The sequence below is a fragment of the Phocoena phocoena genome, chromosome 13 (genome assembly GCF_963924675.1).
Source record: "Phocoena phocoena chromosome 13, mPhoPho1.1, whole genome shotgun sequence".
NCBI classification, from domain to species: domain Eukaryota; kingdom Metazoa; phylum Chordata; class Mammalia; order Artiodactyla; family Phocoenidae; genus Phocoena; species Phocoena phocoena.
Window position 1 is genome coordinate 24,662,714 of NC_089231.1, and position 27,909 is coordinate 24,690,622.

At 38.6% G+C, this 27,909-nt stretch overlaps 1 protein-coding gene across 13 annotated transcripts in view; it reads left to right on the forward strand.

Annotated features, from left to right (window-relative positions):
- DYM (dymeclin) overlaps positions 1-27,909 on the forward strand; it is a 378,252-nt gene that overhangs the window by 91,526 nt on the left and 258,817 nt on the right. For 8 of the 13 annotated variants that reach the window (XM_065890137.1, XM_065890134.1, XM_065890135.1 and 5 more), the window contains 2 exons: positions 9,694-9,819; positions 11,255-11,397. The exons of 3 other annotated variants lie outside the window; for them this stretch is intronic. In XM_065890137.1, the coding sequence (XP_065746209.1) occupies positions 9,694-9,819; positions 11,255-11,397 (269 nt within the window). The remainder of the gene's footprint in view (positions 1-9,693; positions 9,820-11,254; positions 11,398-27,909) is intronic. 2 more of the 13 variants (XM_065890136.1, XM_065890140.1) reach the window with 1 other exon arrangement.

Below are 27,909 nucleotides of genomic sequence, written 5' to 3' on the forward strand. Positions count from 1 at the left end.
TGGGAGAGTTTTGTTTGTTTTAGGGGTGTATGGTGGTTCTTGTTCATGTAGTTTTATCTCTTTATGTGCCTATTTTTGATTGTTTGCTAGTTTTTATATTTGTAAAGTTGTAGAAGTAGTTTGATAGGATGATTTTATCTTTCTTCAGAGGGGATTGTCTGTTTCTGTTGGGTGCCTTGGATTCTTCTTAATTCCATTTCAGAATTTTTCTGGCCACCCAGGGAACTTAAAGCTGGGTTGTTAGTCCATGAGATTGTTGATTTACTTCCTGCTCCCCCTTACTTCCAAGGTAAGGATCCCCTTGAGGATCTCTACCCTGTGTGTGGAATGGAGTACTAGGGCTTACTCCCTTGGTAGGCTTGGACTCCAGTTTTTGTGCCCTAGATTGTCAACCCTGTCAAAAGCACTGCTTGGATTCCCAGCCACCGCTTATGGATCAGGAAGCATCCCAAGGCCAAAGCAATTCCAGATGTCAGGCTGACCTCTCTAGGTTTTCTTAGTGCCTTGAATCTTGGCCTTGTAATTCTTCGGTATTTTACTAGCTCTTTGGTCCTTTTAGAAAGTGCCCTTCCAGACCCTCCATCAGTGATTTTTGTTGACCTCATTGGGAATATTCTTCTGAATTTTCTGTCTGTCATTGCTGGAAATGGAGGTAGCCTCAATTCCTGTGATCTCTTTAAAAATTATGTGGTTGTGTAAGTTAATATATAAGCTGTGCTTTATTACATTTTTCATTTTCTAATATTGGTTGTTTTTTTTTTTGGTTCAGCAAATATTTTCTTGTGTGATGTAGACTATAGACTATGAAAAGCATAGTCCAAAGTCTTGAGTGATGAATATGAGTCAGACAAGCAGTTTGGGGGCAAGGGTAGAGGGAGCTGAAGCCCTCACACAGACTTGGGAGATGTGCGGGAAGGAGGTAACTAGGAAGTTAATTGATGGATAGTTGCATTTTATCCATGTGTGTCTTTAAAACATATTTCTTAAATGGCTATTTCAGAGGTTTTCCTGTTTAGATCAGTTTTTTCCCCATAGGCAGAGCCCAAATTTATATTCACAACTTATTTTGAAACTGACTTTAAAAATATGTCATCTTCTTTCTTTTTTTTTTAAACTTTCAGTTTTTAAAAAAATTTTATTAATTTACTTTTGCTGCGTTGGGTCTCTGTTGCTGCACATGGGCTTTCTCTAGCTACGGTGAGTGGGGTCTACTCTTTGTTGCAGTACGCGGGCTTCTCATTGCAGTGGCTTCTCGTCGCGGAGCATGGGCTCTAGACATGCGGGCTTCAGTAGCTGTAGCTTGCGGGCTCTAGAGTGCGGGCTTCAGTAGCTGTAGCTTGCGGGCTCTAGAGTGCAGGCTCAGTAGCAGTGGTGCTCCAGCTTAGTTGCTCTGCAGCTTGTGGGATCTTCCTGGGCCAGGGCTTGAACCCATGTCCCCTGCATTGGCAGGCAGATTCTTAACCACTGCGCCACCAGGGAAGTCCAGTCATTTTCAATACCATTTATAATAGAAAATATTATAAGGGCATGTTGAGTAATTACATGTTGAGGGCATGTTGAGTAATTACTTTTGCTGTTGCTACTAGTTCTGTAACTGTAGCCCCAGGAGTCTAGTGAATTTTCTTTTATTTTTTTTCTTTTCTTTTTTGGCCATGCTGCCCTGTGTGCGGGATCTTAGTTCCCGAACCAGGGATGGAACCTGTGTGTGGCCCTACCACTGGACTGCCAGGGAATTCCATTTTTGTGTGTGTGTGAATTTTTATGCAGAGCACTAAATCATGAATTAGTTTCTGGAAGCTGGGAGTTTCAGATATACTTTGTCATGTAAAATTCGTACATGAATGAATGTATTTTTCTTGGTTTTGGTAAACCCCAAATAATATTAATTTCTCACTGTGCCCAAGAGCACAAAGAGACTATTCAACAAATATGTGTGTACTTGTGGCCAGCCACAGTTTTAGGTGTCAGGGATACAATAGTGAATAAGATATAGATTCTAGTTGTGCATAGGGTAAGACAGACAATAAACAAATTAATATATTACTTAATGTTAGAATGTGACAAGTACAATGGAAAAAAGTAATGTCGTGTTATTTTAGTCAAGATTGTAAGGGTAGGCTCCTTGTGAATTGGACCTTTTAATAGAAACCCAAAGGAAGTCAGAGAGGGAGTCCTGTCACTCTCTGGTGGAAGAGCATTCTAAGCAGAGGGAGCAGCAGATGCAAGGCCCTGAGGTGGGTGCATGCTTGGTGTGTCCAGGGACCAGTAACTAGTCCAGTAGAGCTAGAGCCAAATGAGCAAGGATGGGTGAGTGATAGACAAGGTTGGATGGTTAGTCAAAAGTCATGTAGGGTCTTAGAGGCTAGGTTAAGGACTTTGCATTTTATTCTGAGCAGGATGGGCAGCTAGTGGATGGTTATTGCCCTGTTGTGAATATTTGTTACTCTGTGCATTTAAATTTTCTTCTGCTTTGTGGCTATAAGCACTATCTTCATACAATGAAAATTGGAAATTGGGTTCTTGACATCTTTGCCAAAAAAAAGGAAAAGATTCTGTTTTAGCCATTTCTAGTATCTGTATCTTTGCTATGTCATTTGAAGCTGTGCTTCATTGTGTACTTAAATTATCTTCTACCCTGCCAGTTTGTTGGAGCCTGCTTTATTTGAACATTATATTCTCCCCAGCCCCCAAATCTGGTAGATTAGTATAACTTTGAGTAATATTTTCATGTTGGCTGGTAGGGAGGTTTTTGGTTCTTATTGAAATTAGCGTCTAATTCTTACTAGCTGCTAGTGGTAGGCAGAATAATATCCTCTCCAGCCCAAGGATGTCCACTTCCTAATCCCTGGAAAGCTGGTGAATAGATACCCTCACATGTCCAAAGGATTCTGTAGATGTGGTTAAAGTTAAGGGCTTTTCAAGGGGAGATTGGGCCCACTAGGATAATAGAGGACAGTCTAATCACACGAGTCCTTAAAGGTAGAAGAGGAAACCAGAAGGGTGGGTCACAGAGATGCAGCATGAGTCATTCAAAGCCACTAATGGCTTTGAAGATGGAGGAAAAGGATCCTTGAGTCAAAGAATGAGGTGACCTGTAGAGCCTTGGAAGTGCCGTCATCTTACCGCCAGCAAGAAAATGGGGACTTAGGGCTTCCCTGGTGGCGCAGTGGTTGAGAGTCCGCCTGCTGATGCAGGGGACACGGGTTCGTGCCCCAGTCCGGGAAGATCCCACATGCCGCGGAGCGGCTGGGCCCGTGAGCCATGGCCGCTGAGCCTGCATGTCCAGAGCCTGTGCTCCGCAACGGGAGAGGCCACAACAGTGAGAGGCCCGCGTACCGCAAAAAAAAAAAAGAAAATGGGGACTTGGATCCTAGAGTCATGAGGAACTAAATCCTTCCAACAACCCAAGTGAGCAGGAAATGGATTCTTCCCCAGAGCCTCCGGAGTGGAAAGCAGCTTGCTGACACCTTGATTTTAACACCGTGAAACCTGTACTGCACCTACAGAACTGCATGATAATAAATTTGTGCTGTTTTAGGCTACTAAGTTTGTGGTGATTTGCTAATGACAACAATATAAAAACTACTGAAACATACCCAACTTCTCAAAGCAGATAACTTTAGCAAATGAAATTTGTTAAATATAGAATTTTGGATGATTCATTCACTCCAAATAATATCTGTTAAGTGCCTACTATTTGCCAGGAAATGTGGTAGGAGCTAGGAATAAGAGAGGTCCCTGTCTTCACCAAACTCTGGTCTACAGTTGTGCAGTCAATTTTTAATTTTATATTTTTAATCTTATGTAAAATTTTAAGCATATAAATGTAGAGAGACTAATGAACTCCCATATGCTTATCACTTAGCTTTAGTAATTAACAACTCATGGCCACTTTTATTTCAATTATACCCCATCCGCAGCTACCCTCCCCTACTTCTCAGATTATATTTAAGAAAATTCCAGACATCATATCATATCTGGATAGTCAGTTTTATATGAAGCTTTGCTATGTAGTTATTTCCTGTTCCCCGCTGACATTAGAAAAGTGCAGACTTTAATTTTATCATCTTTAACAAAGTAACTTTATCATCTGTGAGTTCATTTGCAATCGTTAGCTATTTTTTTGTCATGAAATTTTGCCTAGGATTCCTTTGGTGCGAGTTAGAAAATTACGTAGATCATTTCAACTTGCAGAAGTGCTGCAGAAAATTGTTTTGGGGTTATAAGTAAATTTTAGTGAGTAGGTAAACTCACAAACATGGAATCTGTGAATAAAGAGCATCGATAGATTATACATGTAAAGTGATTTTTCCATTTCCTGTGTTCTTGATTTAGGTTGATAACGTCACCTTCTCTGAGTTCTAAATCTAGAAACCTTGGTCTTTCTTGATTAGTCTTAGTCTTTCTCGCCCACTTTAAGCATCCAATCTGTCACTGAGTGCTATTAGTTTTATTTTGTTAAGCGTTATTTAAGTCTTACTGCTCTTTTCCATTGCCATTGTCATTATTTTAATGATGGTCCTTATAATGTCCTAACTGGATAATTTATTGCTGGTATTTTTTGTTTCTGGGGTTAATCTGAGCATTCTCCCACTTCAATATGTCCTCCAACCTCTTATGCCTCCCTTCATTCCACAACCCCTGATTTTGGACACATCAGGCATAGGGTTGAGTCAGTCACATTCTTCAGTTCAAGGGTCACTATCATCGTTGGTTTGTGTAAGGCCCATCTCCCCCTCCATTTAATATTAATCCATTTACTTCTTCCCATTTATCCCCATTCATTACTCCTTTTCTTTCCCATAAACAGCCATTTTACTAGGTTTAATGCATGCATTTTTTATGTATATGTCTGAGTACAAGATGTTATACTTATGTGTACATGTGTTTTTCTCTTTTTTTTAAACATCTTTATTGCAGTATATTTGCTTTACAACGGTGTGTTAGTTTCTGCTTTATAACAAAGTGAATCAGCTATAGTGTACATGTATTTTTAATATACATAAATAGAATTGTGTTATAGAACTCATTGTTTTTTGCTTTTTCCTCTCAGAATTGTTTTTTGTTTGTTTATTTTTGGCTGTATTGGGTCTTCGATGCTGCACACGCACTTTTCTCTAGTTGCGGCGAGCGGGGGCTACTCTTCATTGCGGAGCACGGGCTTCTCATTGCGGTGGCTTCTCTTGTTGCGGAGCATGGGCTCTAGGCGCACGGGCTTCAGTAGTTGTGGCTTGCAGGCTCAGTAGTTGTGGCTCGTGGGCTCTAGAGCGCAGGCTCAGTAGCTGTGGTGCACGGGCTTAGTTGCTCCGTGGCATGTGGGATCTTCCCGGACCAGGGCTTGAACCCGTGTCCCCTGCATTGGCAGGCGGATACTTAACCACTGTGCCACCAGGGAAGCCCTCAGAATTGTTTTTAAAAGTTACCTGTGGTCCTAAATGAACACCTAGTCTATTGCTGTTAAAACTGCTCCATTGTGTACATCCACAACATTTTACTTATCCAGTTCCTCAGTGCTGGACACCTGGGGTGCCTCCAACTTTGCAACACCACGAATAATGAATGTCTTTATATTATTTATCTATTACTGAACAATAAGCTACTCTAAAATTTAGAAGTTTAAAACAACATTGTTTCAATACCATATGATATCACTTATATGCAGAATCTAAAATAGGACACAAATGAACTTATCTATAAGACGGAAACAGACTCACAGACATAAAGAACAGTCATGTGTTCCTAAGGGCATGGGGTTTGGGGGAGGGATGGAGTCGGAGTCTGGGGTTAGCAGATGCAAACTGCTATATATAGAATGGGTAAACGACAAGGTCCTACTGGATAGCACAGGGAACTCTATTCAGTATCCTGTGATAAACCATAATGGAAAAGGATATAAAAAAGAATATATATGTATAACTGGATCACTTTGCTGTACAGCAGAAATTAACACAACATTGTAAATCAACTATACTTCAATAAAAACAAAACAAAACGTTGTTTCACAGTTTTTTAGTATCAGGAATCAGGGTACTGTGTAGCTTGGTGCCTCTGACTCCAGTGTCTCATGAAGCTGGGGCTGTGGTCTCATCTGAAGGCTCAACTAGGAAGGACCTGCTTCCTGGACTTCTTACTTGGCTGTTGGCAGGATTCAATTTCTCTAGGGCTGTTGGACTCAGTTTCTTACTGGCTGTTGACTGGAGGCCTTCCATAGTCCTTTGCAAGGTGTACTTCTCTGTATGTCAGCTCACAACAAGGCAGCTGGCTTCCCTTGGAGAAAGCAAACAGAAGAGCAAGAGCAGGTGCCCAGCACAAGCCACGGTTGTTTTGTAAGCCCGTCTCCTCTCAGAAGTGGCATGCTTTCACTTTTACTGTATTCTCTTCTACGCAAGTCATCCTACACTCAAGGGGAGGCAATTACACAAGGACATGAATAACAGGAAGCAGGGATTATTGAGGGTCATTTTGGAGGTTTGCTTACCACAGTCCTCAGACATATTTCTGTGAATTTTTCTTTGGCATATACATATACTGGGTTATAAATTGTTCTCTAAAATAACTGTGTTGGTTAATATTACTATCAGCAGTACATGAGGGTTTATATATCATTATGTACCTGCCAATACTTTACATTTTCTAGGACATCAAGGGATATTATACTGTTTTAAACAGACTGTTTTTTATCTTTTGCTCTTTTTTTTTCCTAGTGAAGTTCTTGGCTTTTTCTTGGCTTTTTGCGGGAGTTGCTTGTAATATTCTAGATATTAGTTCTTTGTTCTTCTTCCATTTTATCATCTGCCAGTTAACTTTGTTCAGGGTTTCATTTGTTGAGCAATAATCTTTAATTTTGATGTAATTAAATGCTTTTATTTATTTACTTTATGCTTTGTGCTCTTAGGCTTTTATTTAAGAAGTCCCTTCTTGTGCTTATGTTACAAACTTATCATTGTACATTTTCTTCTATTAATTTTAGTGTTGCCATTCACATCCAAGTGAATGTAGGTCTTTAATTCTTCTGTAGTCAGTCTTTGAATATGTTGTAAGATAGGGAGCCATCATTATTTTTCTTTATGAAATAAGCCAGTTTTTCCCAGCACCATCTTCTGTACAATCTGTTCTCCATTGATTTATAGATCCGTTTTATTGTATGTTTCCATAGAAACATAGGTTTGACCTGTGTTTCAGTTCTCAGTTGAGTTTCATTGGTTTGTCTAATATTTTTGTGTGTGCTTGCAAATACCATACCGTTTTTATTGCCACAGCTGTGTAACATGGCTTGATATCTGGTAAAGGAAGTCCCTCTCTTCACTTTTCAGTTTCAAGATTGACTTGGCTATATGTTTATTCTTTCATAAAAATGTCAATTTATGAAGTTTCTGAAAAAAACTCAATGAGAATTTTGGTTGTGATTAAGATTAATTTGTGTAGAATTATCTTCATGGTATTTAGTCATTCCATTCAGATCATCCTGTTTGCCCTTTATTAATGTTTTAATACTAATAAGTGGATGCTGGCCAGCAGAATGAATAGAAGATATCCTCTAAGTCAGTCAACAGCATCCTGGATCCTTTTTTCATGAAATTCCTTTTACATTTTTGTTGCAAAGAGTATTCCTTTTGTATTATGATCGTGTATTATATGGCCTCAACATATCTCTTCCTTTTTGCTGTTCTCAGTTATGTATGCCTGGTACACTATGCTGATGACTGTTCAGGAAGTCCTAGTTAGTTCCAGTCAGAATCAGAGCAGTAAAGATCCCTCCCATTTGTGATGTTGTTTGGTCCAATTTATTTTGAAGGAGAACAGCCCTCTGTTCTAAATCTACATTCTTTCATTAAAGTTGTCAGACTTTATTTATTAATTATTTAATAATTTATTATTTATTTATTAATATTTATTAATAGTCATAGTTTTAAGGTTTTTTTGCGGTACACGGGCCTCTCACTGTTGTGGCCTCTCCCGTTGCGGAGCACAGGCTCTGGACGCGCAGGCTCAGTGGCCATGGCTCATGGGCCCAGCCGCTCCACGGCATGTGGGATCTTCCGGAACCGGGGCACAACCCGTGTCCCCTGCATCAGCAGGTGGACTTTCAACCACTGCGCCACCAGGGAAGCCCCATAGTTTTTAGTTTAAACAAATTAAAGCAGTTTCTTCCTGGATCAGGAACCTAGTGTAAGATGTTAAATTGTAAACCACTGCTGGTTTTTTTTTTTTTATTATTGATGCAATGACTAAATGCATTAACAAGTGCACTGGAGGTAGTCACCTACCTAGATAGCATGTACTGTGGCAAGATACTTGTTCTTCAGTATTTGGCTTTAAGCCCTGACCCAACTGAAAAGCCTACCAAATTGACTACAGAGTATGGATTCCTGACAGGCATAGGCTGTATGAATAAATGATGATTGTGATTCAAAATCCTTTGGGTTTTGAGCACCCAAAACATCATTATTGAAGAATTAATGAATCCTGATACAACACATCAGGGTTGTTTTTCATTCAATTCAAGAAATAAGTACAAATGTAAGATGTGCCTTTTATGTGGTTAATATTTTACAGCAATAATTATGGAAATTTCAGGAAAGAGAATTGTTCTACAGTATTAGTCAGATTTCTGAGTAGAAATGAGATTTATTCGTTACAAAATAAGATCATTTGCACGGGTCTCTTGTGTTTTGTTTTGTATACTTTGCTTTTAAAAGATATTTCATCAGCAAAATCACTCTGTAAATATCTGGTAGAATTAGAACTTAAAAATCTGGTAAGCTTCTCCATTTCTAGAATCAAGTCCTCTTTAATTTGTTTGATGAGCTTCATTTAAGTAGGTGTTCAGTATTTTTCTTTGGGCTTTCCATGAATATTTCAGATCTGTAAAAATAGCTGATATTCTTTTGGAGCTGTTACGCTTTTTGTTGTGCTGTTGAGATTTTCACTTTCCTGGGCTAACATGTTACTGTTCCCCATGATAATTGTGTTTAAACTTTTGCAATAATTGAAGATTTCTTGATGCATTTGTTCCTGTTCATGCTCAGCCAAAATTTTGTTTCCTTTTTATTTGTTCTAAGATTTGTTTCTAAAAGGGATTAATGATCTTCGGAGGACAATGGTAGTCCTTCATAAAAGAAATACGCTTAATAAAACAGGAACAATTTGTTTACTGTTCATATTTTGCTGAGCAGGCAGAGTTGGCCTTGAGAAAGTAGACACTTAGAGATAGAAGATCTAGGGTATACCATAGTTCTTACTGTAAAGTTATTATCAACTCAAAAAGACACTGTTGTCTTCCCTACACTGTGACTTCTTTTCAGTTTTACAATCTGAATATTTGTTTCTGTGTTATAACTAAACAGGGAATGAGCATAAGGGCTTTAGAGTGGACCTTCGAAGTAGAACACTGCTGGTAACTGTTTCCATTATACACTAATGTATTGATACTTGTCATTCATTGGTAGATGGGCCCTGGAAAATAGGAAAGTAATGGGATATTTGACCCAAGTACAAAAACTAATGACAAGGAAGGGTTTCATATTTTTGTTTGACTTAATTTTTATGTTAAACATACTAGTATTTTTTAATAATCTGGAAGCATATTGAATATTTTGATTTGAGTTTTTAAATCTGTAGTTTATTTAGAAAAGAGCAATATCTTAATCTTCCAAAGTGATCATTATTCTGATTTGTTTCCTATTTTTCCAGAGATATTACATATGAAATATCAGTAGAAGCTGTGTCAACAATGGTGGTCTTCCTTTCCTGCCAACTCTTCCACAAGGAAGTTCTGCGACAGAGCATCAGTCACAAGTATTTGATGCGAGGTCGATGGTATGTTTCTATTTTAAATTTGTCAAGTTTTTTATTGAATTAATCTATAGTTCTCGTCTTGTCCTCTTTCCTTAGTGTTGTTCCATATCTCCAACCAGACATTTCCTCTGGTTGTTCTGTCAGAACTTCAAACCCAACACATAAGGATCTGCTTTCCTGTCTAAACTATCCATCCTCCCTGCCCCTTTCATCCCCTAGCTTCATTACCTTCTCTAGTGGTTTCTTTGTAGAGTTGAAACTTTGAAGCCATGTTTTCTTCCTTCTGCATCATTCTCTATGTCTAAGCATTCATCCAGTCATATTTGTTCATTGAAATTATTTGTATCTTCCCCTTCCCACCAGTCCCATTGAAACGACTACTGCAGTGGATGCCCTGTCACCATGTGTTTGGACTTCACCAGCAGCCACTTAACTGACTGTTCCTACTTTCATGTAGTCAACAAATGTTTATTGTGTGTTAACCATGTGCCAGGCATGTGTTAGGATGTGGAGCTGTGCTCCTGAGCACAGCAGAAGCTTACAGTCTCCTGGTGGGTAGGGACAGGAGTAGATAAATATTAAACACACACACACACACACACACACACACACACACACACACACAGAGAGAGAGAGAGAGAGAGAGAGAGAAGCACCTTTGTCTTTTTCACATCCCTCTTGCTACCTTGATTATACTTGTGGCACATTCACAGAATCCTTTAGAGCTCTTTTAGAACATATTTGAAAATCACTGATAATAGGGATAAAAGGCCTTAAGCGTTGGCTGAAGAGTCTATTCAAAAGTTTTCTCCAGATTGCAGGAATTGATTTATCACCAATTTGTGGACACATATCCCTTTTAACCTGTTTTCTCTGCCTTCTCCTCTCATTCTGTTACTTAAAAGCAAAGGGTATTAACATTAAAAGAAATCTGTATATATACGGACATGTTTTTTATATGTATGCATAGATTGAATAACTTCATACTTTTATTTTAAACAATGTAAGATATTTAACAATTATTATATTGATTATATGTTGAATATTTTGGATATATTGGGTTAAGTCAAATAAATATACTATTCAAGTCAGTTTCCATACTTTTAAATTCTTGCGTTTTCCTACTGACTCTGTGTTACTACCTCCCTTCAAATGCCAAGTACTGTATTATACACTGAATTTATAATATTTCACCTGTTATACAGATTACAAATAAGCTAACTGAAGCTTAGGAGTTGAAGCGATTTGATGAATGACATACAGCATAGTAAGAGGAAAGCCAGATTTAAGCCTCAAGTCTGATCTCAAAGCCCATGGTCTTCACTGTTGTGACAGTGCCAGATTTCTTTGAATTGTGCTAATCCCTTTTATGTCGGTAGATTATATAGGTTATATTTATCACGATACAGTCAGTTGACTCCCCCAAATCTGAGTTTATTTTCTTCTTTTTGTGTAGCCTCCCATATACCAGCAAACTTGTAAAGACCTTGTTGTATAACTTCATCAGGCAAGAAAAGCCGCCTCCTCCAGGAGCACACGTTTTCCCTCAGCAGTCAGATGCGGGAGGGCTGCTGTATGGACTGGCATCAGGAGTAGCAAGTAAGTCTTACCAGATTTTGTCAGGTCTTTGTTATATGTAGGTTTTGCCCAGTTAGTCATAAGAAACTCTGTTCAGTTGGCTGCCGCTACTAACTATTATATTGCATCTGTGCAGCTGGTTAAATGTGTGAAATATTGGAAATAATTTAAAATATTTTTTCCATTTGGTGCACTGATTTATACAAGGAAATATATGCAAATCATGAATAGATTGTTTACCTATAAGAGGACATTTTTCAAGAAGAATATTTATAAATATGCATATTGCATGCATTCTAGCTGTACAATATAAATACAGTCATGCTCTTGGGAACTTTTTACCGCTTGTGTTTTATGAGGAAATTATTCTATTTTAGGGACTTTCTTGGTTAGGATTTTACGTGACTAATTAGGTATGGTTTTCTTATTATACTCAATGTTTCATTTGTTCGGTGACAAATTAGCACATTTTGAAGAGTCTTGTAATAAATTCTGAAGTGGCACAAATGTGAGTTTTATCAGATTGGAAGCAAATTTCATTAACTGAACAAAGTCCTTTCCCACAATCCAGTAAAGCCTCATTTCTACTTCACAGCGTTTAGACCTAAAGAGACCAGAAATACAAGAGGACCTGGGTCATGTGAGGTTACGTCAACTGAACTTGTGCTTTGTTCTGAAGGAGAAACAAAAACTAGACTGGCACTTTGGCAGTTGTAAGGTCTGCCTGGGTGCTCTTACTAAAGAAACAGTATACAGTCTGCTTAATTACATAGTGCAGAGTTCAGCTGTCTGAAGGAATTTTAAATGGGGCTGAGTTCCACAGCTGAATTAGGCTGGGACGTGCTCTCCACACTCAGGCAGGGGCGTCAGTTTGTTAGGAAAATGGAATACTGTGTGATAATTTATGGGATGAGGAGTCTCAGGAACCTCTTTGGATGAGAAGACCTCTGTTCTAGGTTTGCCTACCTTTGACTTCTTTCAATGTTATGAGTTGAATTACATTTGTAATCGCTCATGGCTGTCTTTGGTGCTGAGTATGCTTCCTAGCCCACCAGACCTGCAGAGGTTCATTCTCCGAGTCACCCCTCCCATTGCCCTCATTGTTTCCGATGAGGGGGCTGTACAAGGCTTGCTCATGTTCGGCCTCTGAAGGCAGCACAGGAATCCTGTGTGCCTGTGGGAATCGGGTGTCCTGTGGGAAGGCTTGATTAATCCATTAGTGTTTCCTTTTTTCAGTCATTAAACTGGTGTAAGTATTCAAAAGCTGAGTATTTTCCCATTCTCCAATACGGTTGGACATTTTTTTTGGAGGAGGTAGTAGAAGTTCATTACCTGCTTTCTTCAAAACAGTGGCAGTGCTTCACAGTTTTTAAAAATACAGACTTGTGTGTAGTTCTTGATTTTTCTTGCAGTTACGTGTCATCATAAAGAAGTCCAATATGGTGTGTGGTGTCATCAGTACCGGGTGCCAAAAAACTTGTCTTGCTAACTTTAGATCTACTCTGCGTATCGGAAGGAAGTTCCTTTTCTTAGCTCCCAGTTTCTTTGTCTACCAGATGTCGATCACGGTTGGAATACATGATCTCTGACACTATTTCCACATAATTTTTTTTTTTTTTGCCTTACGCGGGCCTCTCACTGCTGTAGCCTCTCCCGTTGCGGAGCACAGGCTCCGGACGCGCAGGCTCAGCGGCCATGGCTCACGGGCCCAGCTGCTCTGTGGCATGTGGGATCTTCCTGGACCGGGGCATGAACCCGTGTCCCCTGCATCGGCAGGCGGACTCTCAACCACTGCGCCACCAGGGAGGCCCCTCTCCTCCTCTTTTGAAAGAGCTTTTTATTTGGAAATAAGTTCACACATATATAAAAATACCAAAACTAAAAAAATCCCCCAAATTATATACCTTTAACAAGGCTGATTTATTGTTAACATTTTATCCCATTTCTATTGTATTTGTATTCCTCCCCCCAAATCTACACACACACACACACATTTTTTTAAACCATTTTTGAGAATAAGTTATATAGATCATGGCCCTTTACCCCTAAGTACTTGAATGTGTATTTCCTATAAGGGGATATCTCTTTTTTTTTTTAACTTTTGTTAAAAACATTGAAGTATAGTTATTTAATTTACAATGTTGTGTTAGTTTGAGACATACAGCAGGGTGATTCTGTTATTCATATATATATATTCTTTTTAGAATATATTACAAGATAATTGAGTATAGTTTCCTGTGCTACACAGTAGGTCCTTGTTTACGCATTTATATAGTGTGTGTATATGTTAACCCTAAACTCTTAATTTATCTCCCCCATCCCCTTTGCTAACTATAAGCTTGTTTTCTATGTCTGTGAGTCTCTTTCTGTTTTGTAAATAAGTTCATTTGTATCATTTTTTTAGATTCCACATATAAATGATATCATATGATATTTGTTCTTCTCTGTCTGACTTCACTTAGTATAATAATCTCTACATCCATCCATGTTGCTGGAAATGGTATTTTCATTCTTTTTTTAAAATCAATTAATTAATGCATTTTCTTTTTTCTTTCTGGCTGCATTGGGTCTTCGTTGCTGTGCACAGGCTATCTCTAGTTGCAGCAAGGGGGGCTACTCTTCATCACGGTGTGGGGGCTACTCTTCATTGCGGTGCATGGGCTTCTCATTGTGGTGGCTTCTCTTGTTGGGGAGCACAGGCTCTAGGAGCGTGGGCTTCAGTAGTTGTGGCACACAGGCTCAGTAGCTGTGGCTCACAGGCTTTAGAATGCAGGCTCAGTAGTTGTGGCACATGAGCTTAGTTGCTCTGTGGCACATAGGATCTTCCTGGACAAGAGCTTGAACCCGTGTCCCCTGCACTGGCAGGCAGATTCCTAACCACTGCGCCACCAGGGCAGTCCTATTTCATTCTTTTCATGGCTGAGTAATATTCCATTGTCTGTGTATATTTGTGTGTGTATGTATGTATATATTTATATGTGTATATGTGTGTGTGTATACACACACACACACATATATATATATATATATATATATATATATATCACATCTTCTTTATCCATTCATCTGTTGATGGACACTAAGGTTGCTTCCATGTCTTGGCTTTTGTAAATGGTGCTGCTTTGAACATTGGTGTGCATGTATCTTATGATATTATGAATTAGAGCTTTCATCTTTTCTGGATATATGCCCAGTAGTGGGATTGCAGAATCATATGGTAGCTCTATGTTTAGTTCCTAAGGAACCTCCGTACTGTTCTCCATAGTGGCTGCACCAATTCACATTCCCACCCACATGTGCTTGTGCTTACACCTTGGAATTTCTGAGCCGTTAGATATGAAGTGCGGCCTGGTCATACATATTTTCAGTAAGCATTCTAGATGGTTCTGAAAAAGCTGGTCCATTTCTGCACCACTTTGTGGTGCGGGTCCCTTTCCTGTGCTTGTATCTGTTCTGCTGTGGGCCCATCATGGCAGATAGTTGAGCCAATTCTGTTAACTGTTGGGGATTACATTGTTTTGAGGCAGCTCTAATGGGTTTAACTGACACTCTCCTTCAGTATTATCTTGCTTTCTCTTCTTATTACTCTCTTACTGATGAGGTCCAGTTTATCAGAATTTTTTTTTAATTTATTTTTTTATACAGCAGGTTCTTATTAGTTATCTGTTTTATACATATTAGTGTATGCATGTCAATCCCAATCGCCCAATTCATCCCACCACCTACACCCCCGCCACTTTCCCCCATTTGAGTGCATACTTTTGTTCTCTACATCTGTGTCTCTATTTCTGCCTGGCAAACTAGTTCATCTGTGCCATTTTTCTAGATTCCACATATATGTGTTAATATAAGATATTTGTTTTTCTCTTTCTGACTTACTTCACTCTGTATGGCAGTCTCTAGGTCCATCCATGTCTCTACAAATGGCCCAATTTCGTTCATTTTTATGGCTGAGTAATATTCCATTGTATATATGTACCACATCTTCTTTATCCATTTGTCTGTCGATGGGCATTTAAGTTGCTTCCATGACCTGGCTATTGTAAATAGTGCTGCAGTGAACATTGGGGTGCATGTATCTTTTTGAATTATAGTTTTCTCTGTGTATATGCCCAGTAGTGGGATTGCTGGGTCGTATGATAGTTTTATTTTTAGTTTTTTAAGGAATCGCCATGCTGTTCTCCATAGTGGCTGTATCAATTTACATTCCCACCAACAGTGCAAGAGGGTTCCCTTTTCTCCACACCCTCTCCAGCATTTGTTGTTTGTAGATTTTCTGATGATGCCCGTTCTGACTGGTGTGAGGTGATACCTCACTGTAGTTTTGATTTATATTTCTCTAATCATTAGTGATGTTGAGCAGCTTTTCATGTGCCTCTTGGACATCTGTATGTCTTCTTTGGAGAAATGTCTATTTAGGTGTTCTATCCATGTTTGGATTGGGTTGTTTTTTTTTTTTAATATTGAGCTGCATGAGCTGTTTATATATTTTGGAGATTAATCCTTTGTTGATTCGTTTGCAAATATTTTCTCCCATTCTGAGGGTTGTCTTTTCATCTTGTTTATAGTTCCCTTTGCTATGCAAAAGGTTTTAAGTTTCTTTAGGTACCATTTGTTTATTTTTCTATTTTTTTCTGTTACTCTAGGAGGTGGGTCAAAAAAGATCTTGCTGTGATTTATGTCAAAGGGTGTTCTTCCTATGTTTTCCTCTAAGAGTTTTATAATGTCCGGTCTTACATTTAGGTCTTTAATCCATTCTGAGTTTATTTTTGTGTATGGTGTTAGGGAGTGTTCTAATTTCATTTTTTTCCATGTAACTGTTCAGTTTTCCCAGCACCACTTATTGAAGAGGCTGTCTTTTCTCCATTGTATGTCCTTGCCTCCTCTGTCATAGATTAGTTGACCATAGGTGCATGGGTTTATCTCTGGGGTTTCTCTCCTGTTCCATAGATCCATATTTCTGTTTCTGTTCCAGTAACATGTTGTCTTGACTACTGTAGCTTTGTAGTATAATCTGAAGTCAGGGAGTCTGATTCCTCCAGCTCCGCTTTTTTCCCTCGAGATTGCTTTGGTTATTCTGGGTCTTTTGTGTTTCCATACAAATTTTAAGATTTTTTTGTTCTATTTCTGTAAAAAATGTCATTTGTAATTTGATAGAGATTACATTGAATCTGTAGATTGCTTTGGGTAGTATAGTCATTTTCACAGTGTTGATTCTTCCAATCCAAGAACATGGTACATCTCTCCATCTGTTGGTGACATCTTTGGTTTCTTTCAGCAGTGTCTCATAGTTTTCTGAGTACAAGTCTTCTACCTCTTTAGGTAGGTTTATTCCTAGGTATTTTATTCTTTTTGTTGCAGTGGTGAATGGGATTGTTTCCTTAATTACTCTTTCTGATCTTTCGTTGTTAGTGTATAGGAATGCAAGAGACTTCTGTGCATTAATTTTGTATCCTACAACTGTACCAAATTCATTGATTAGCTGTAGTAGTTTTCTGGTGGTGTCTTTAGGATTATCTATGTATAGTATCATGTCATTCGCAAACAATGACAGCTTTACTTCTTCTTTTCCAATTTGTATTCCTTTTATTTCTTTTTCTTCTTTGATTGCCGTGGCTAGGACTTCCAAAACTATGTTGAATAAGAGTGGCGAGAGTGGACATCCTTGTCTTGTTCCTGATCTTAGAGGAAATGCTTTCAGTTTTTCACCATTGAGAATGATGTTGGCTGTGGGTTTGTTGTATATGGCCTTTATTATGTTGAGGTAGCTTCCCTCTATGCCCACTTTCTGGAGAGTTTTTATCATAAATAGGTGTTGAATTTTGTCAAGCTTTTTCTGCATCTATTGAGATGATCATATGGTTTTTCTCCTTCAATTTGTTAATATGGTGTATCACATTGATTTGTGTATATTGAAGAATCCTTGCATCCTTGGGATGAATCCCACTTGATCGTGGTGTATGATCCTTTTAATGTGTTGTTGGATTCTGTTTGCTACTATTTTGTTGAGGATTTTTGCATCTATATTTATCAGTGATATTGGTCTGTAATTTTCTTTTTTTGTAGTATCTTTGTCTGGTTCTGGTATCAGGGTGATGGTGGCCTCATAGAATGAGTTTGGGAGTGTTCCTTCCTCTGCAATTTTTGGAAGAGTTTGAGAAGAATCGGTGTTAGCTCTTCTCTAAATGTTTGATAGAACTCACCTGTGAAGCCATCTGGTCCTGGACTTTTGTTTGTTGGAAGATTTTTAATCACAGTGTCAATTTCATTACTGTGATTGGTCTGTTCATATTTTCTGTTTCTTCCTGGTTCAGTCTTGGAAGGTTATACCTGTCTAAGAATTTGTGCATTTCTTCCAGGTTGTCCATTTTATTGGCATAGAGTTGCTTGTCGTAGTCACTTATGATGCTTGGTATTTCTGCAGTGTCCGTTGTAACTCCTCCTTTTTTATTTCTAATTTTATTGATTTGAGTGCTCTCTCTCTTTTTTCTTTTTTTAAAATGTATTTATTTTTGGCTGCACTGGGTCTTCGTTGCTGCGTGCAGGCTTTCTCTAGTTGCGGTGAGCGGGGGCTTCTCTTCGTTGCGGTGCGTGGGCTTCTCATTGCAGTGGCTTCTCTCGTTGCAGAGCATGGGCTCTAGGCACGTGGGCTTCAGTAGTTGCGGCACGAAGGCTTCAGTAGTTGTGCCTCACAGGCTCTAGAGCGCAGGCTCAGTCATTGTGGTGCTCGGGCTTAGTTGCTCCATGGCATGTGGGATCTTCCCAGACCGGGTCTCGAACCTGTGTCTCCTGCACTGGCAGGCAGATTCTTAACCACTGGGCTACCAGGGAAGTCCTCCCTTTTTTTCTTGATGTGTCTGGCCAAAGGTTTGTCAATTTTGTTTATCTTCTCAAAGAACCAGCTTTTACTTTTATTGATGTTTGCTATTATTTTCTTTGTTTCTGTTTCATTTATTTCTGCTCTGATCTTTATGATTTCTTTCCTTCTAGTAACTTTGGGTTTTGTTTGTTCTTCTTTCTCTAGTTCCTTTAGGTGTAAGGTTAGATTGTTTATTTGAGATGTTTCTTGTTTCTTGAGGTAGGCTTGTATAGCTATAAACTTCCCTCTTAGAACTGCTTTTGCTGCATCCCATAAGTTTTGGATCACTGTGTTTTCGTTGTTGTTTGTTTCTAGGTATTTTTTGATTTCCTCTTCGATTTCTTCAGTGATCTCTTGGTTATTTAGTAATGTATTGTTTAGCCTCCACGTCTTTGTGTTTTTTACGTTTTTTGTTCCCTGTAATTGATTTCTAATCTCATAGCATTGTGGTCAGAAAAGATGCTTGATATGATTTTAACTTTCTTTAATTTACCAAGGCTTGATTAGTGACTCAAGATGTGATCTATCCTGGAGAATGTGCTGTGTGCACTTGAGAAGAAAGTGTAATCTGCTGTTTTCAGATGGAATGTCCTAAAAATATCAGTTAAATCTATCTGGTCTATTGTGTCTTTTAAAGCTTGTGTTTCCCCAATAATTTTCTGTCTGGATGATCTGTCCATTGATATAAGTGAGGTGTTAAAGTCCCCCACTAAATTGTGTTACTCTTGATTTCCTCTTTTATAGCTGTTAGAATTTGCCTTATGTTGACTGGTGGCTTGAACAGCAGATGTTTATTTCTCCCAGTTTTAGAGGCTGGGAAGTCTAAGATTAAGGTGTTGGCAGATTTGGTTCTTAGTGAGGGCTCTCTTCTTGGCTTGCAGATGGTTGCACAGTATCTTTACATGGTGTCTCTTTTTCCTCATATAAGGGCACAAATATCATCACGGGGGCTCCGCCCTCATGACTGCATCTAAACCTAATGACTTTACAAAAGGCCCTACCTCCTATTACCACCACATTGGGGTTAGGGCTTAATATATGAATTTGGGGTTGGGGGACACAAACATTCAGTTAGTAATAGGTATTAAATAGGTCATTGCTGGAATTCCCCTCACTAAAATTCTCAGTTTGGGAGGCCATTGGTCTCTTTTTTATGTCAACAGCTAAGGCACTCTTTAGCCCCAGTCACAGCCCATTCCAACCTCACTAATATGTTTTTTTAAAAAATAAAGAAGGAAAAGGCATTCCAGAATGCATAAGGATTCCACCACCACCACCACCAAATAGTCCTGTGATTGAAACAAGTTATTTTCTGTTCTGATTTTGGAGGCCCCTCCTTATATTGTCCTTTGGGAGGGACTAGCTTTAGATCTTGATAATTTGGTATTATGGAAGAGGCATAAGTATCAGACTCTGGCTGTTGGTATTAGACCTAGAATTGAAAGCCAGTCCTGCCATTTACTAACTAGATGTTCTTTGGCTATTTAACCTCTTAGTGACTCAAATTCTTCAAGGCAAAATGAGGGTAATACCTTCCTTTATAGGGCTACTGAGGGCATGAAATGAGCAAAAGTGTAAGAAGGAGCCTCGTACCCAGTAGGTGCATAATAAATGGTCACTGTTAGTCACAAATATTACATAGTTGTATTTGAAAGATAACTTTTGTTTAAAATAAATACAAAAAAGGCAGTGACCTTATAATGATTTACAAGTTTACTCAGATTTTTTATGTAAATAAATTACGAAAATATCTGATATTTGGTATACACATTTATAATAGAGACTTCAGATAGTCACTACAGGAGTTATGTTGAAAATTTATATTGTGAGAAGGAAAAACAGTTATAAGATTTATTGTTTTACTTTTGATTCTATCCTTCTTTGACCCTGTCTTTTAATATATTTTAAAGCTTCTAAATTGCCTCTAATACCTAAAAAAAAGGGTGAAGCAAAGGAAGCATTGACCTTGAAATTTCTTGTGTGTTTTTTCATTGTAAGACAGAGCTGTAATGTGATTATAACTGAGTATTTAACGTTTTAAAGAGCCAAGCCTAATTGAATGTGTTCTGCCAAGCTGGGCTTTCCATCGCAACTACTGAGGTTTCACACGATAATTTCTGATATATGGCTTTTCCATTTGAATGAGCCATCAAAAATGTTTTTTTTTTTCCTTTGCTTGCAGTGGTGGGTGTCCCAGCCAAATTATAAAGCCAAAGTAGTGATTATTTGTTTAGGTAAATGCTATAATAGAGAAATTAATAAAGTTGAATTTGAAGATTAAAACTCATTTCTCCCAATTGGTGTTATTGAGAAAGTTACTGAATTCATTATGATAGGTACGGTATGAAGTAGTTGTAATTTTTTTTTACGTGACGGTTGTTTTTCTCTTCAGTTTTGGCTTCTTCTGGGCTGACTCATTGAGAGAAAGAACAACTACAGTAAGTGAAAAAGTATGTGGCACTCAGAAACAGGCGTAGTTGTGAAAGCATTTCTAATTAAAGCACTTTGAATTTTCAAAGAAAGAAAGTGCTTTATAAACAGTAATTACATTTCAATTCATTTTTATTTGGAATGGTCTGTTAGATTTTTTATATACCAGGTGAAAGAATGACTTTTCTCCCCTTCTTTATTTTCAGGACTGAACTCATTTTGTGACTTTTAAAATATAGTTAATTTCAGTTTACTGTTTACTTGTAATGGTTCTTTGCAGGCATACAGTGAGCATTTATTTACTTTATTTTTGGCTGCGTTGGGTCTTCATTGCTGCGCGTGGGCTTTCTTTAGTTGCGTCAAGTGGGGGCTACACTTTGTTGCGGTGCACGGGCTTCTCATTGCGGTGTTTCTCTTGTTGCGAAGCACAGGCTTCAGTAGTTGTGTCTCGCAGGCTCTAGAGCGCAAGTTCAGTAGTTGTGGCCCACGGGCTTAGTTGCTTCATGGCATGTGGGATCTTCACTGACCAGGGCTTGAACCTGTGTCCCTTGCATTGGCAGGCAGATTCTTGACATGTACCATTTTTTAACGTCTTTATTGAATTTGTTACAATATTGTTTCTGTTTTATGTTTTGGTTTTTTGGCCGTGAGACCAGGGCTCGAACTCGCACCCTATGCATTGGAAGGCGAAGTCTTAACCACTGGACCACCAGGGTAGTCCTGGCAGGCAGATTCTTAATCACTGTGCCACCAGGGAAGCCCCAGAGTGAGCGTTTAATTAGTATCTACAATACAAACTGACCATATTTAGTTGTAGGGTCATAATATAAGTTATTTTACTTTTAATTGCTCTCTGAAACAAGCATTATTTCAGATTTTAGACTTGTAAAAAATGTTTATTAAAAGATATTCATTGGAAGTGTCAAAATATAGTATTGACTTGTTTATCTTTTATCCTTGTAATTTGCTGACAACCGCTCCTAAACCAGTTTCCAGAAATGGTTTGTGTTTTTTCTTTTTTTTTTTTTGTGGTACGTGGGCCTTCCACTGTTGTGGCCTCTCCCGTTGCGGAGCACAGGCTCCGGACGCGCAGGCTCAGCGGCCATGGCTCACGGGCCCAGCCGCTCCGCGGCATGTGGGATCTTCCCGTACCGAGGCACGAACCCACGTCCCCTGCATTGGTAGGCGGATTCCCAACCACTGCGCCACCAGGGAAGCCCTCTAGAAATGGTTTTGAAAGTCAGTATGCCAGCCCTCTAGTCTCATTTTCTTCTTAACAGATTTGAGGGGAAGACTGAAGCTTTTTTTATGCCACAAATCGTTGGGGAATGAATTCATTCATATTCACCAGGAAGAAAATAGAATAATGCAGTCAATTTCAGATGAAATCCTAGGAATAAGTTTCTAAGACTGCTATAAATGTTGTTTATTTGGCATCGACGATTTAATGTTTCTGAGACTCCACTAACGTAATTTATTTTATTGTGGAATTTAAAATATTAAAGATATTTTAAACATAAGAATATTAAAAGCATGGAATTCTAATTTTGGGGACTGAATCTTATTTGAAAAATGAAGGAATTAAAGTGGATTTGCTGGGGCTTCCCTGGTGGCGCAGTGGTTGAGAGTCCGCCTGCCGATGCAGGGGACATGGGTTCTTGTCCCGATCTGGGAGGGTCCCACATGCCGCGGAGCGGCTGGGCCCGTGAGCCATGGCCTCTGAGCCTGCACGTCCGGAGCCTGTGCTAAGCAACGGGAGAGGCCACAACAGTGAGAGGCCCGCGTACCGCAAAAAAAAAAAAAAAAAAAAAAAATATATATATATAAAATTCTGTTCGATAAAAATACCCTTCAGTATTTTTTTGCATGGGAGTGTAGATTTATGGAGCCTAAAACTGTATGTCAAATGACTAAAGAAATAAGCAATGTTAATAAACATTATTACAACACATAACAGGAGTTAGCCAAGCAGGAGAAGAGACTAGTAAGTTGCTTTGGGATGCTTGGGATACTTTCCAGAGATGTACAAAGGATAGGGTATGAATATCTTAATTCACCCTGCTGGTCCTGTGTGGAGCTAGGTGCTGCTTATTAGACTGTAAATGTAGTTTTACCCTTATTTTGCATGAAGTGAACGTGAATTAAATTTGTTTCAAAATCAGACATATATGAAAGTAGGTACAATTGCAGCCAGTAACTTTTAGAGGTTTAACACTGGAGATGAATGTCATAATTTTAATTATGAAAGAAGGTGTTGGTACACCAGTGGGAACTCTGACAACTCTGCTAAGAGTGTAATTAGGTATAGCTACTTTGGAATATATTTGACCATTATTTAGTCAAATATTGACTGAATATGAACATACCCTGTACCCCAGCAGCTCCATTCTTAGGTATATGTCCTAAAGGAACCTGCACACCTGAGTGCAAGAAAACATGAAAAAAGTTTCGTAGCAACATAGTTTATAATCGTCTCCAACTGGAAACACGTCAGATGACCATCAAGAGTAGAATGGATGAAGAGTATTATGTTCGTTATATGCAGTTGAAGGGACTGCAGCTCCCCATGTAAACTGATGACTCTTAGAACACCATGCGGCGTGAAAGAAGCAAGTTAAAAGAAAACATACACAGTATGAAAGTTCAAAAGTAGGCAAAACTACACCAAAAAAGCCAGGCAAAACTAAACTAAATTGTTTAGAGTTTGGTCTGTAGGTGTTTGAAACTATAAAGAAAAGCAAGGAAATGATTATCATAAATTTGTATAGTAATATTTGATAAGGAGTAAACTACCTATCCTCGATTTACCATGGATGATAGCAGTGTGTAAGAGTTTTATTCTTCAGATGCCTTTGGTTTGCAGTCTTATATTAATTTCTTACTTGCTCTTGTTCATTACTTTTATTTTTGTCCTTCCTGCCTTATAATCATATTATCCTTTCAACATATTAATCATTTGAAATGCCTACACAGAACACTTCCTCCTCTTGTATATTCAATTTAGTGGATCTCTGGTTCTTTGAAATGTTTTGGTATAATTTACAAACTTAGATTCTCTTATGTCTTGGTGTTGCATACATCCATGGTGGTTCTCCTGCTGTACACTGAACCATTTATATTGTCCCCCTGATACCTGGACACTGGAGGTCCACGCCCTTCAGATGGGATTTTGTTTCAACCCTCTCCTGCATGCGTTCATTGAAGTTACACTAACATGTACTTTATTCTTCAGGGAGATTTCTGTTTGCAGGTGTTTCTTAACATGTTTCCCCATTTCTTCATTCTAAGGAGCCTTTTTATTTTTAGTTTTATTGTAATATTTTTAAAAAAAAATATTTATTTGGCTGTGCTGGGTCTTAGTTGTAGCGTGTGGGATCTATAGTCACGGCGTATGGGATCTTTAGTTGCGGCACGTGGGCTCTTTTAGTTGTGGCATGTGGGAGTGAACCTGGGCCCCCTGCTTTGGGAGCACAGGGTCTTAACCACTGGACCACCAGGGAAGTCCCAGGAGCCTTGTTAGACTGTTTTTTCTTAATTGCCACTGCCACTCCCAAAGGAAAATTAAAACTACAAATATACTGTATATCTGTTTATGTACTGTATGTATCTGTGCTTCATACATAAAAAGAGGGTTTTTATTTTTTGCTGTCTTCCGAATCAAGTTTTCAAAGTTTGTCCCCTTGAGATGATATTGCCAACTTTGCAATGCGTAATGTAAGCAAAAGTCTGCAGCCCTCCACTTAGGCTGAGCCAAATTCCTCCCTATGTTTTTACTGCTGGAATACATTTTCTCTTCTTTCATGTTCTTTCTATCTGGCTGGGCCATAACTCTCATAGATATTTAAATGATATACAGTTTGATCTGCACTTCCCTCATGCCCTTGTCATGCTCTGCAGTCACAACACTAACTGATGCTAATGGCAAGTGTAGTTTTAAGAATCCTGTCTTGTTCATGTAACATTATGTTGTATTTTCCATGCCATTAATATTTCTTCATAAATACAATTTTAATCATGTATCATATGGATTCACCTTAATCAGTTAAAATGATTAGTCATTTTGGTGGTTTCCACTGTTTTGTTATTCCAGATAACACCCTAGTGAACATCTTTATACAATATGTTGCAAGAGAACCTGCTGGCTCCACCACAGTAGGAGCCTTACTACCTGAGCAGGAAGCCATTGGAATCCTGATTGAATCTCCTAGAGATCCCCCCAGAAGCTGAAGGAAAAATGGCTTCTCTGTTCTCACGCCCCACCCTACCCCCAACCCAGTGTCTCTGATTCTCTGCCCTAATCTGAAGCCAGCAGGCAAAGAAGTTTGGAAAATATAGTTTGCAGGTTTCTAGCCCCCTGCACTACAAGATCATAGATGGGAGGGGTGTGGAAATGGCTACTAGTACTGTGACCTTATTTTACAGAGGTTATGTAATTTTCGTAACGTCACACAGCTAGTAGAAATCATGTGTGGCTTTCTCCATACTGTATGCTGTATGTATGTAAGATACATATGAGTGTGAGTGTGTGTTTATAAAGTCTTAAATATTATCGCACAGGGGGCACTAGAAGTTATGAAAAATTTAAAAACTAAGATTAGCTATAGTTCTACCACTGTAACAAATCAACTGTTTCCATTTTTTCATTCTTTTTCCAGTGCTTGTCCCTACGTATAGGTATATACTTAGAGCAAATTAAATAGTAAAGTAGGAAGCATTTAAAATGTGCAAATAATAATCAAGTTTTATCTTGTTATTAGGGTTATGAAAATAAAATAGTATATTGCTACGTATTTGAAAAGTTTGAGCCCTAATCAAGAAAGGTGCGGTTGAAATCCAAGCTGTTACTTTTGTTAATTTCATTTCCTGACTTGGTCAGATCAGGAGAGCAGGCAGATTTTTGCTGTAAAGCAGCTAAAATTACTTACCTCCTTCTTTTGGCTGTATGGTTAATAGCGCATGTTTTGAGGTGTCCGGTTGCTAGTATTCAAAGGGAAGACGTCATGGTAAGACTACCAATACTGCTGCCAGTTCTCATGTTGTTCATAAAGCTCACTGGTTTATCTGGGCACAGTTGTTTCCCTGAGCAAAGGTAAAGACAGGGCTCTAAAGACAGGGGACCTAAGGCCAAGTTCCATCATCTCAAGTAGAAGGGATATATTTTGGAGACATTGCAAAGGATTTATTCATATGTGTCATGATGATGACTGCTAGTTTGTCTCCTCCCCCATTTTAGCTGACTACATGGATGCCAAGAATAGGTTATATTTCTCAGTCCTCTTTTCAACCATATATGATCTATATTTTGGCCAAGGGAATGTAAGCACAAGTGGTATGGGCAAACCTGCAGGTAGAGTTCTCAAAGGAAGTGCATGTCCTCATCTCTGTCTGCTGACTTGAATGAAAATGTGATGGCTGGAGCTGGATTAGCCACATTGTACCATGAGTAAATTTAGAAATGGAGACTGTACACAGTGAAGCAACAAGAGAAAAGGAGCCTGGCTCTTGAATATCATGGAGTAATGGGCAAGCTCTGCTACACCTACTTTTGGACTTCTGTTGAAGCCATAATTAATACAGGTCTGTTACTTGTAACTCACCCTAATGCTGACTTATACTTAGTTGATAATGTATAGTGGATGAAGACGAGGCAGTAATATGATAAACTAGCTTTCTAGGGTAGGTTATTTGTACGAGTTATCAGCATAATCTCACAGAGACCAGAAGACGGTGGGATGAGGCAGAACCTAGTACTTCTCCCTCTCTGCATACCAGATTTTGTCCTCAGTCCCCCAGCATTTTTGTTATACTCTTCACAAAATACAACATTTAAGTTCAGAGTAAAAGAAACAACAACAAAAACAGTGAATTACACAAATAATCTTTTGTTGTTTTTGAATTCTGCCAATCATAGTAATTTACACATTATTGAGAAAACCATTAGAGCCGTTAACGGTGCTTTTTCAGCCAGCCCATAACAGCTGAGGTAAATGAGTCATAACCTTAAAGATCTAGGAGTTTGTCAGAAGCCTCTTAGCCATGCTTAGGTTTCATATTTTATCTTATAAATTAATGCACATTTTAAGTTCTACTTCAGTAATCATATCCACGTTTGTTTTATTACTATTAAGATGGCATTACCTGACAGTCCAGTGACTTAATTAACTATCTAGAAATCTTAGTGTAAGATTAGTGATCCAGAAAAAAGTATCATGTTTGTTTTCTGACCTTGCTTGTTCCTGGCACATCATGGATTGTCTCCAAAAGTTCATGCATACCTGTTGGAGAAATAGCATATGTATCATTTGAGCCTAATGGAGTTTCTTAGCTAACTGGATTTTTCTTTCTTTCTTCTCTGAGTGTTGTGATATATTGCAAAAAGCCTGAAACCTGGATTTAAGCCTGCTAGTTTTGTGACCTTGGGGGTAGTGATTGGGATCATTAAATTTCTACTTTCTGGTAGCTTTTGTGATCTGCAGTTTTATTTTGTTGTGTTATATCTCTGCTGTTCTTTTTTTTCTTTTACCATGCTGTGCGGCTTGTGGGATCTTAATTCCTCAACCAGGGATCGAACCTGGGCCCTGGTAGTGAAAGCCCCAAGTCCTAACAACCGGACCACCAGGAAATCACCTCTGCTATTCTTTTTACTTCTGAAATTTCTGTCATATCTTCATAGTCTTCATATCTCTTAATCTCTCTTAGAATTTCATTTGTCTCTCTGAACTCTGAATAAGTTCTTCAGATTTATCTTCTAGTTCACTAATTCTCTTCCCAGTTGTATCTGATCCATGAAATTGTTTCACTGAAGTTTTCTAATGTTTGAATTATAACATAGGTGCAGTAAAGTACAAAATCTTAAATGTACAGCTTTATGCAGATTTAAGTGAGAGGTTGATTAAGGAGAGGCCTTAGAAATGACTGTTGGAATCTGGTAAGATGGAAGTTGTTGGTTACTTTGTGAAGAATCATTTAGGTGGAATGGTGTTTAGGAAACTAATTAGGGTAGGTTGAGGGGAGAATGAGAGTCAGAGAACAGGCAGAAAAATAGGGCAGCCACTGGAAGGGGACATGGATTCTAGGGAGGTTTTATTCTTTTTATTTTTGGCTGGGAAATGGTGCAACATGTTTACATACTGTGGTAGGAATGATTTATTCCAATTCTGTAAATATTACTAAATGCCTGCATTCATAGAACTTACATTCTATTACAGATGGGGAAATTCTTATTCATAAAGATTGGAGAAGGG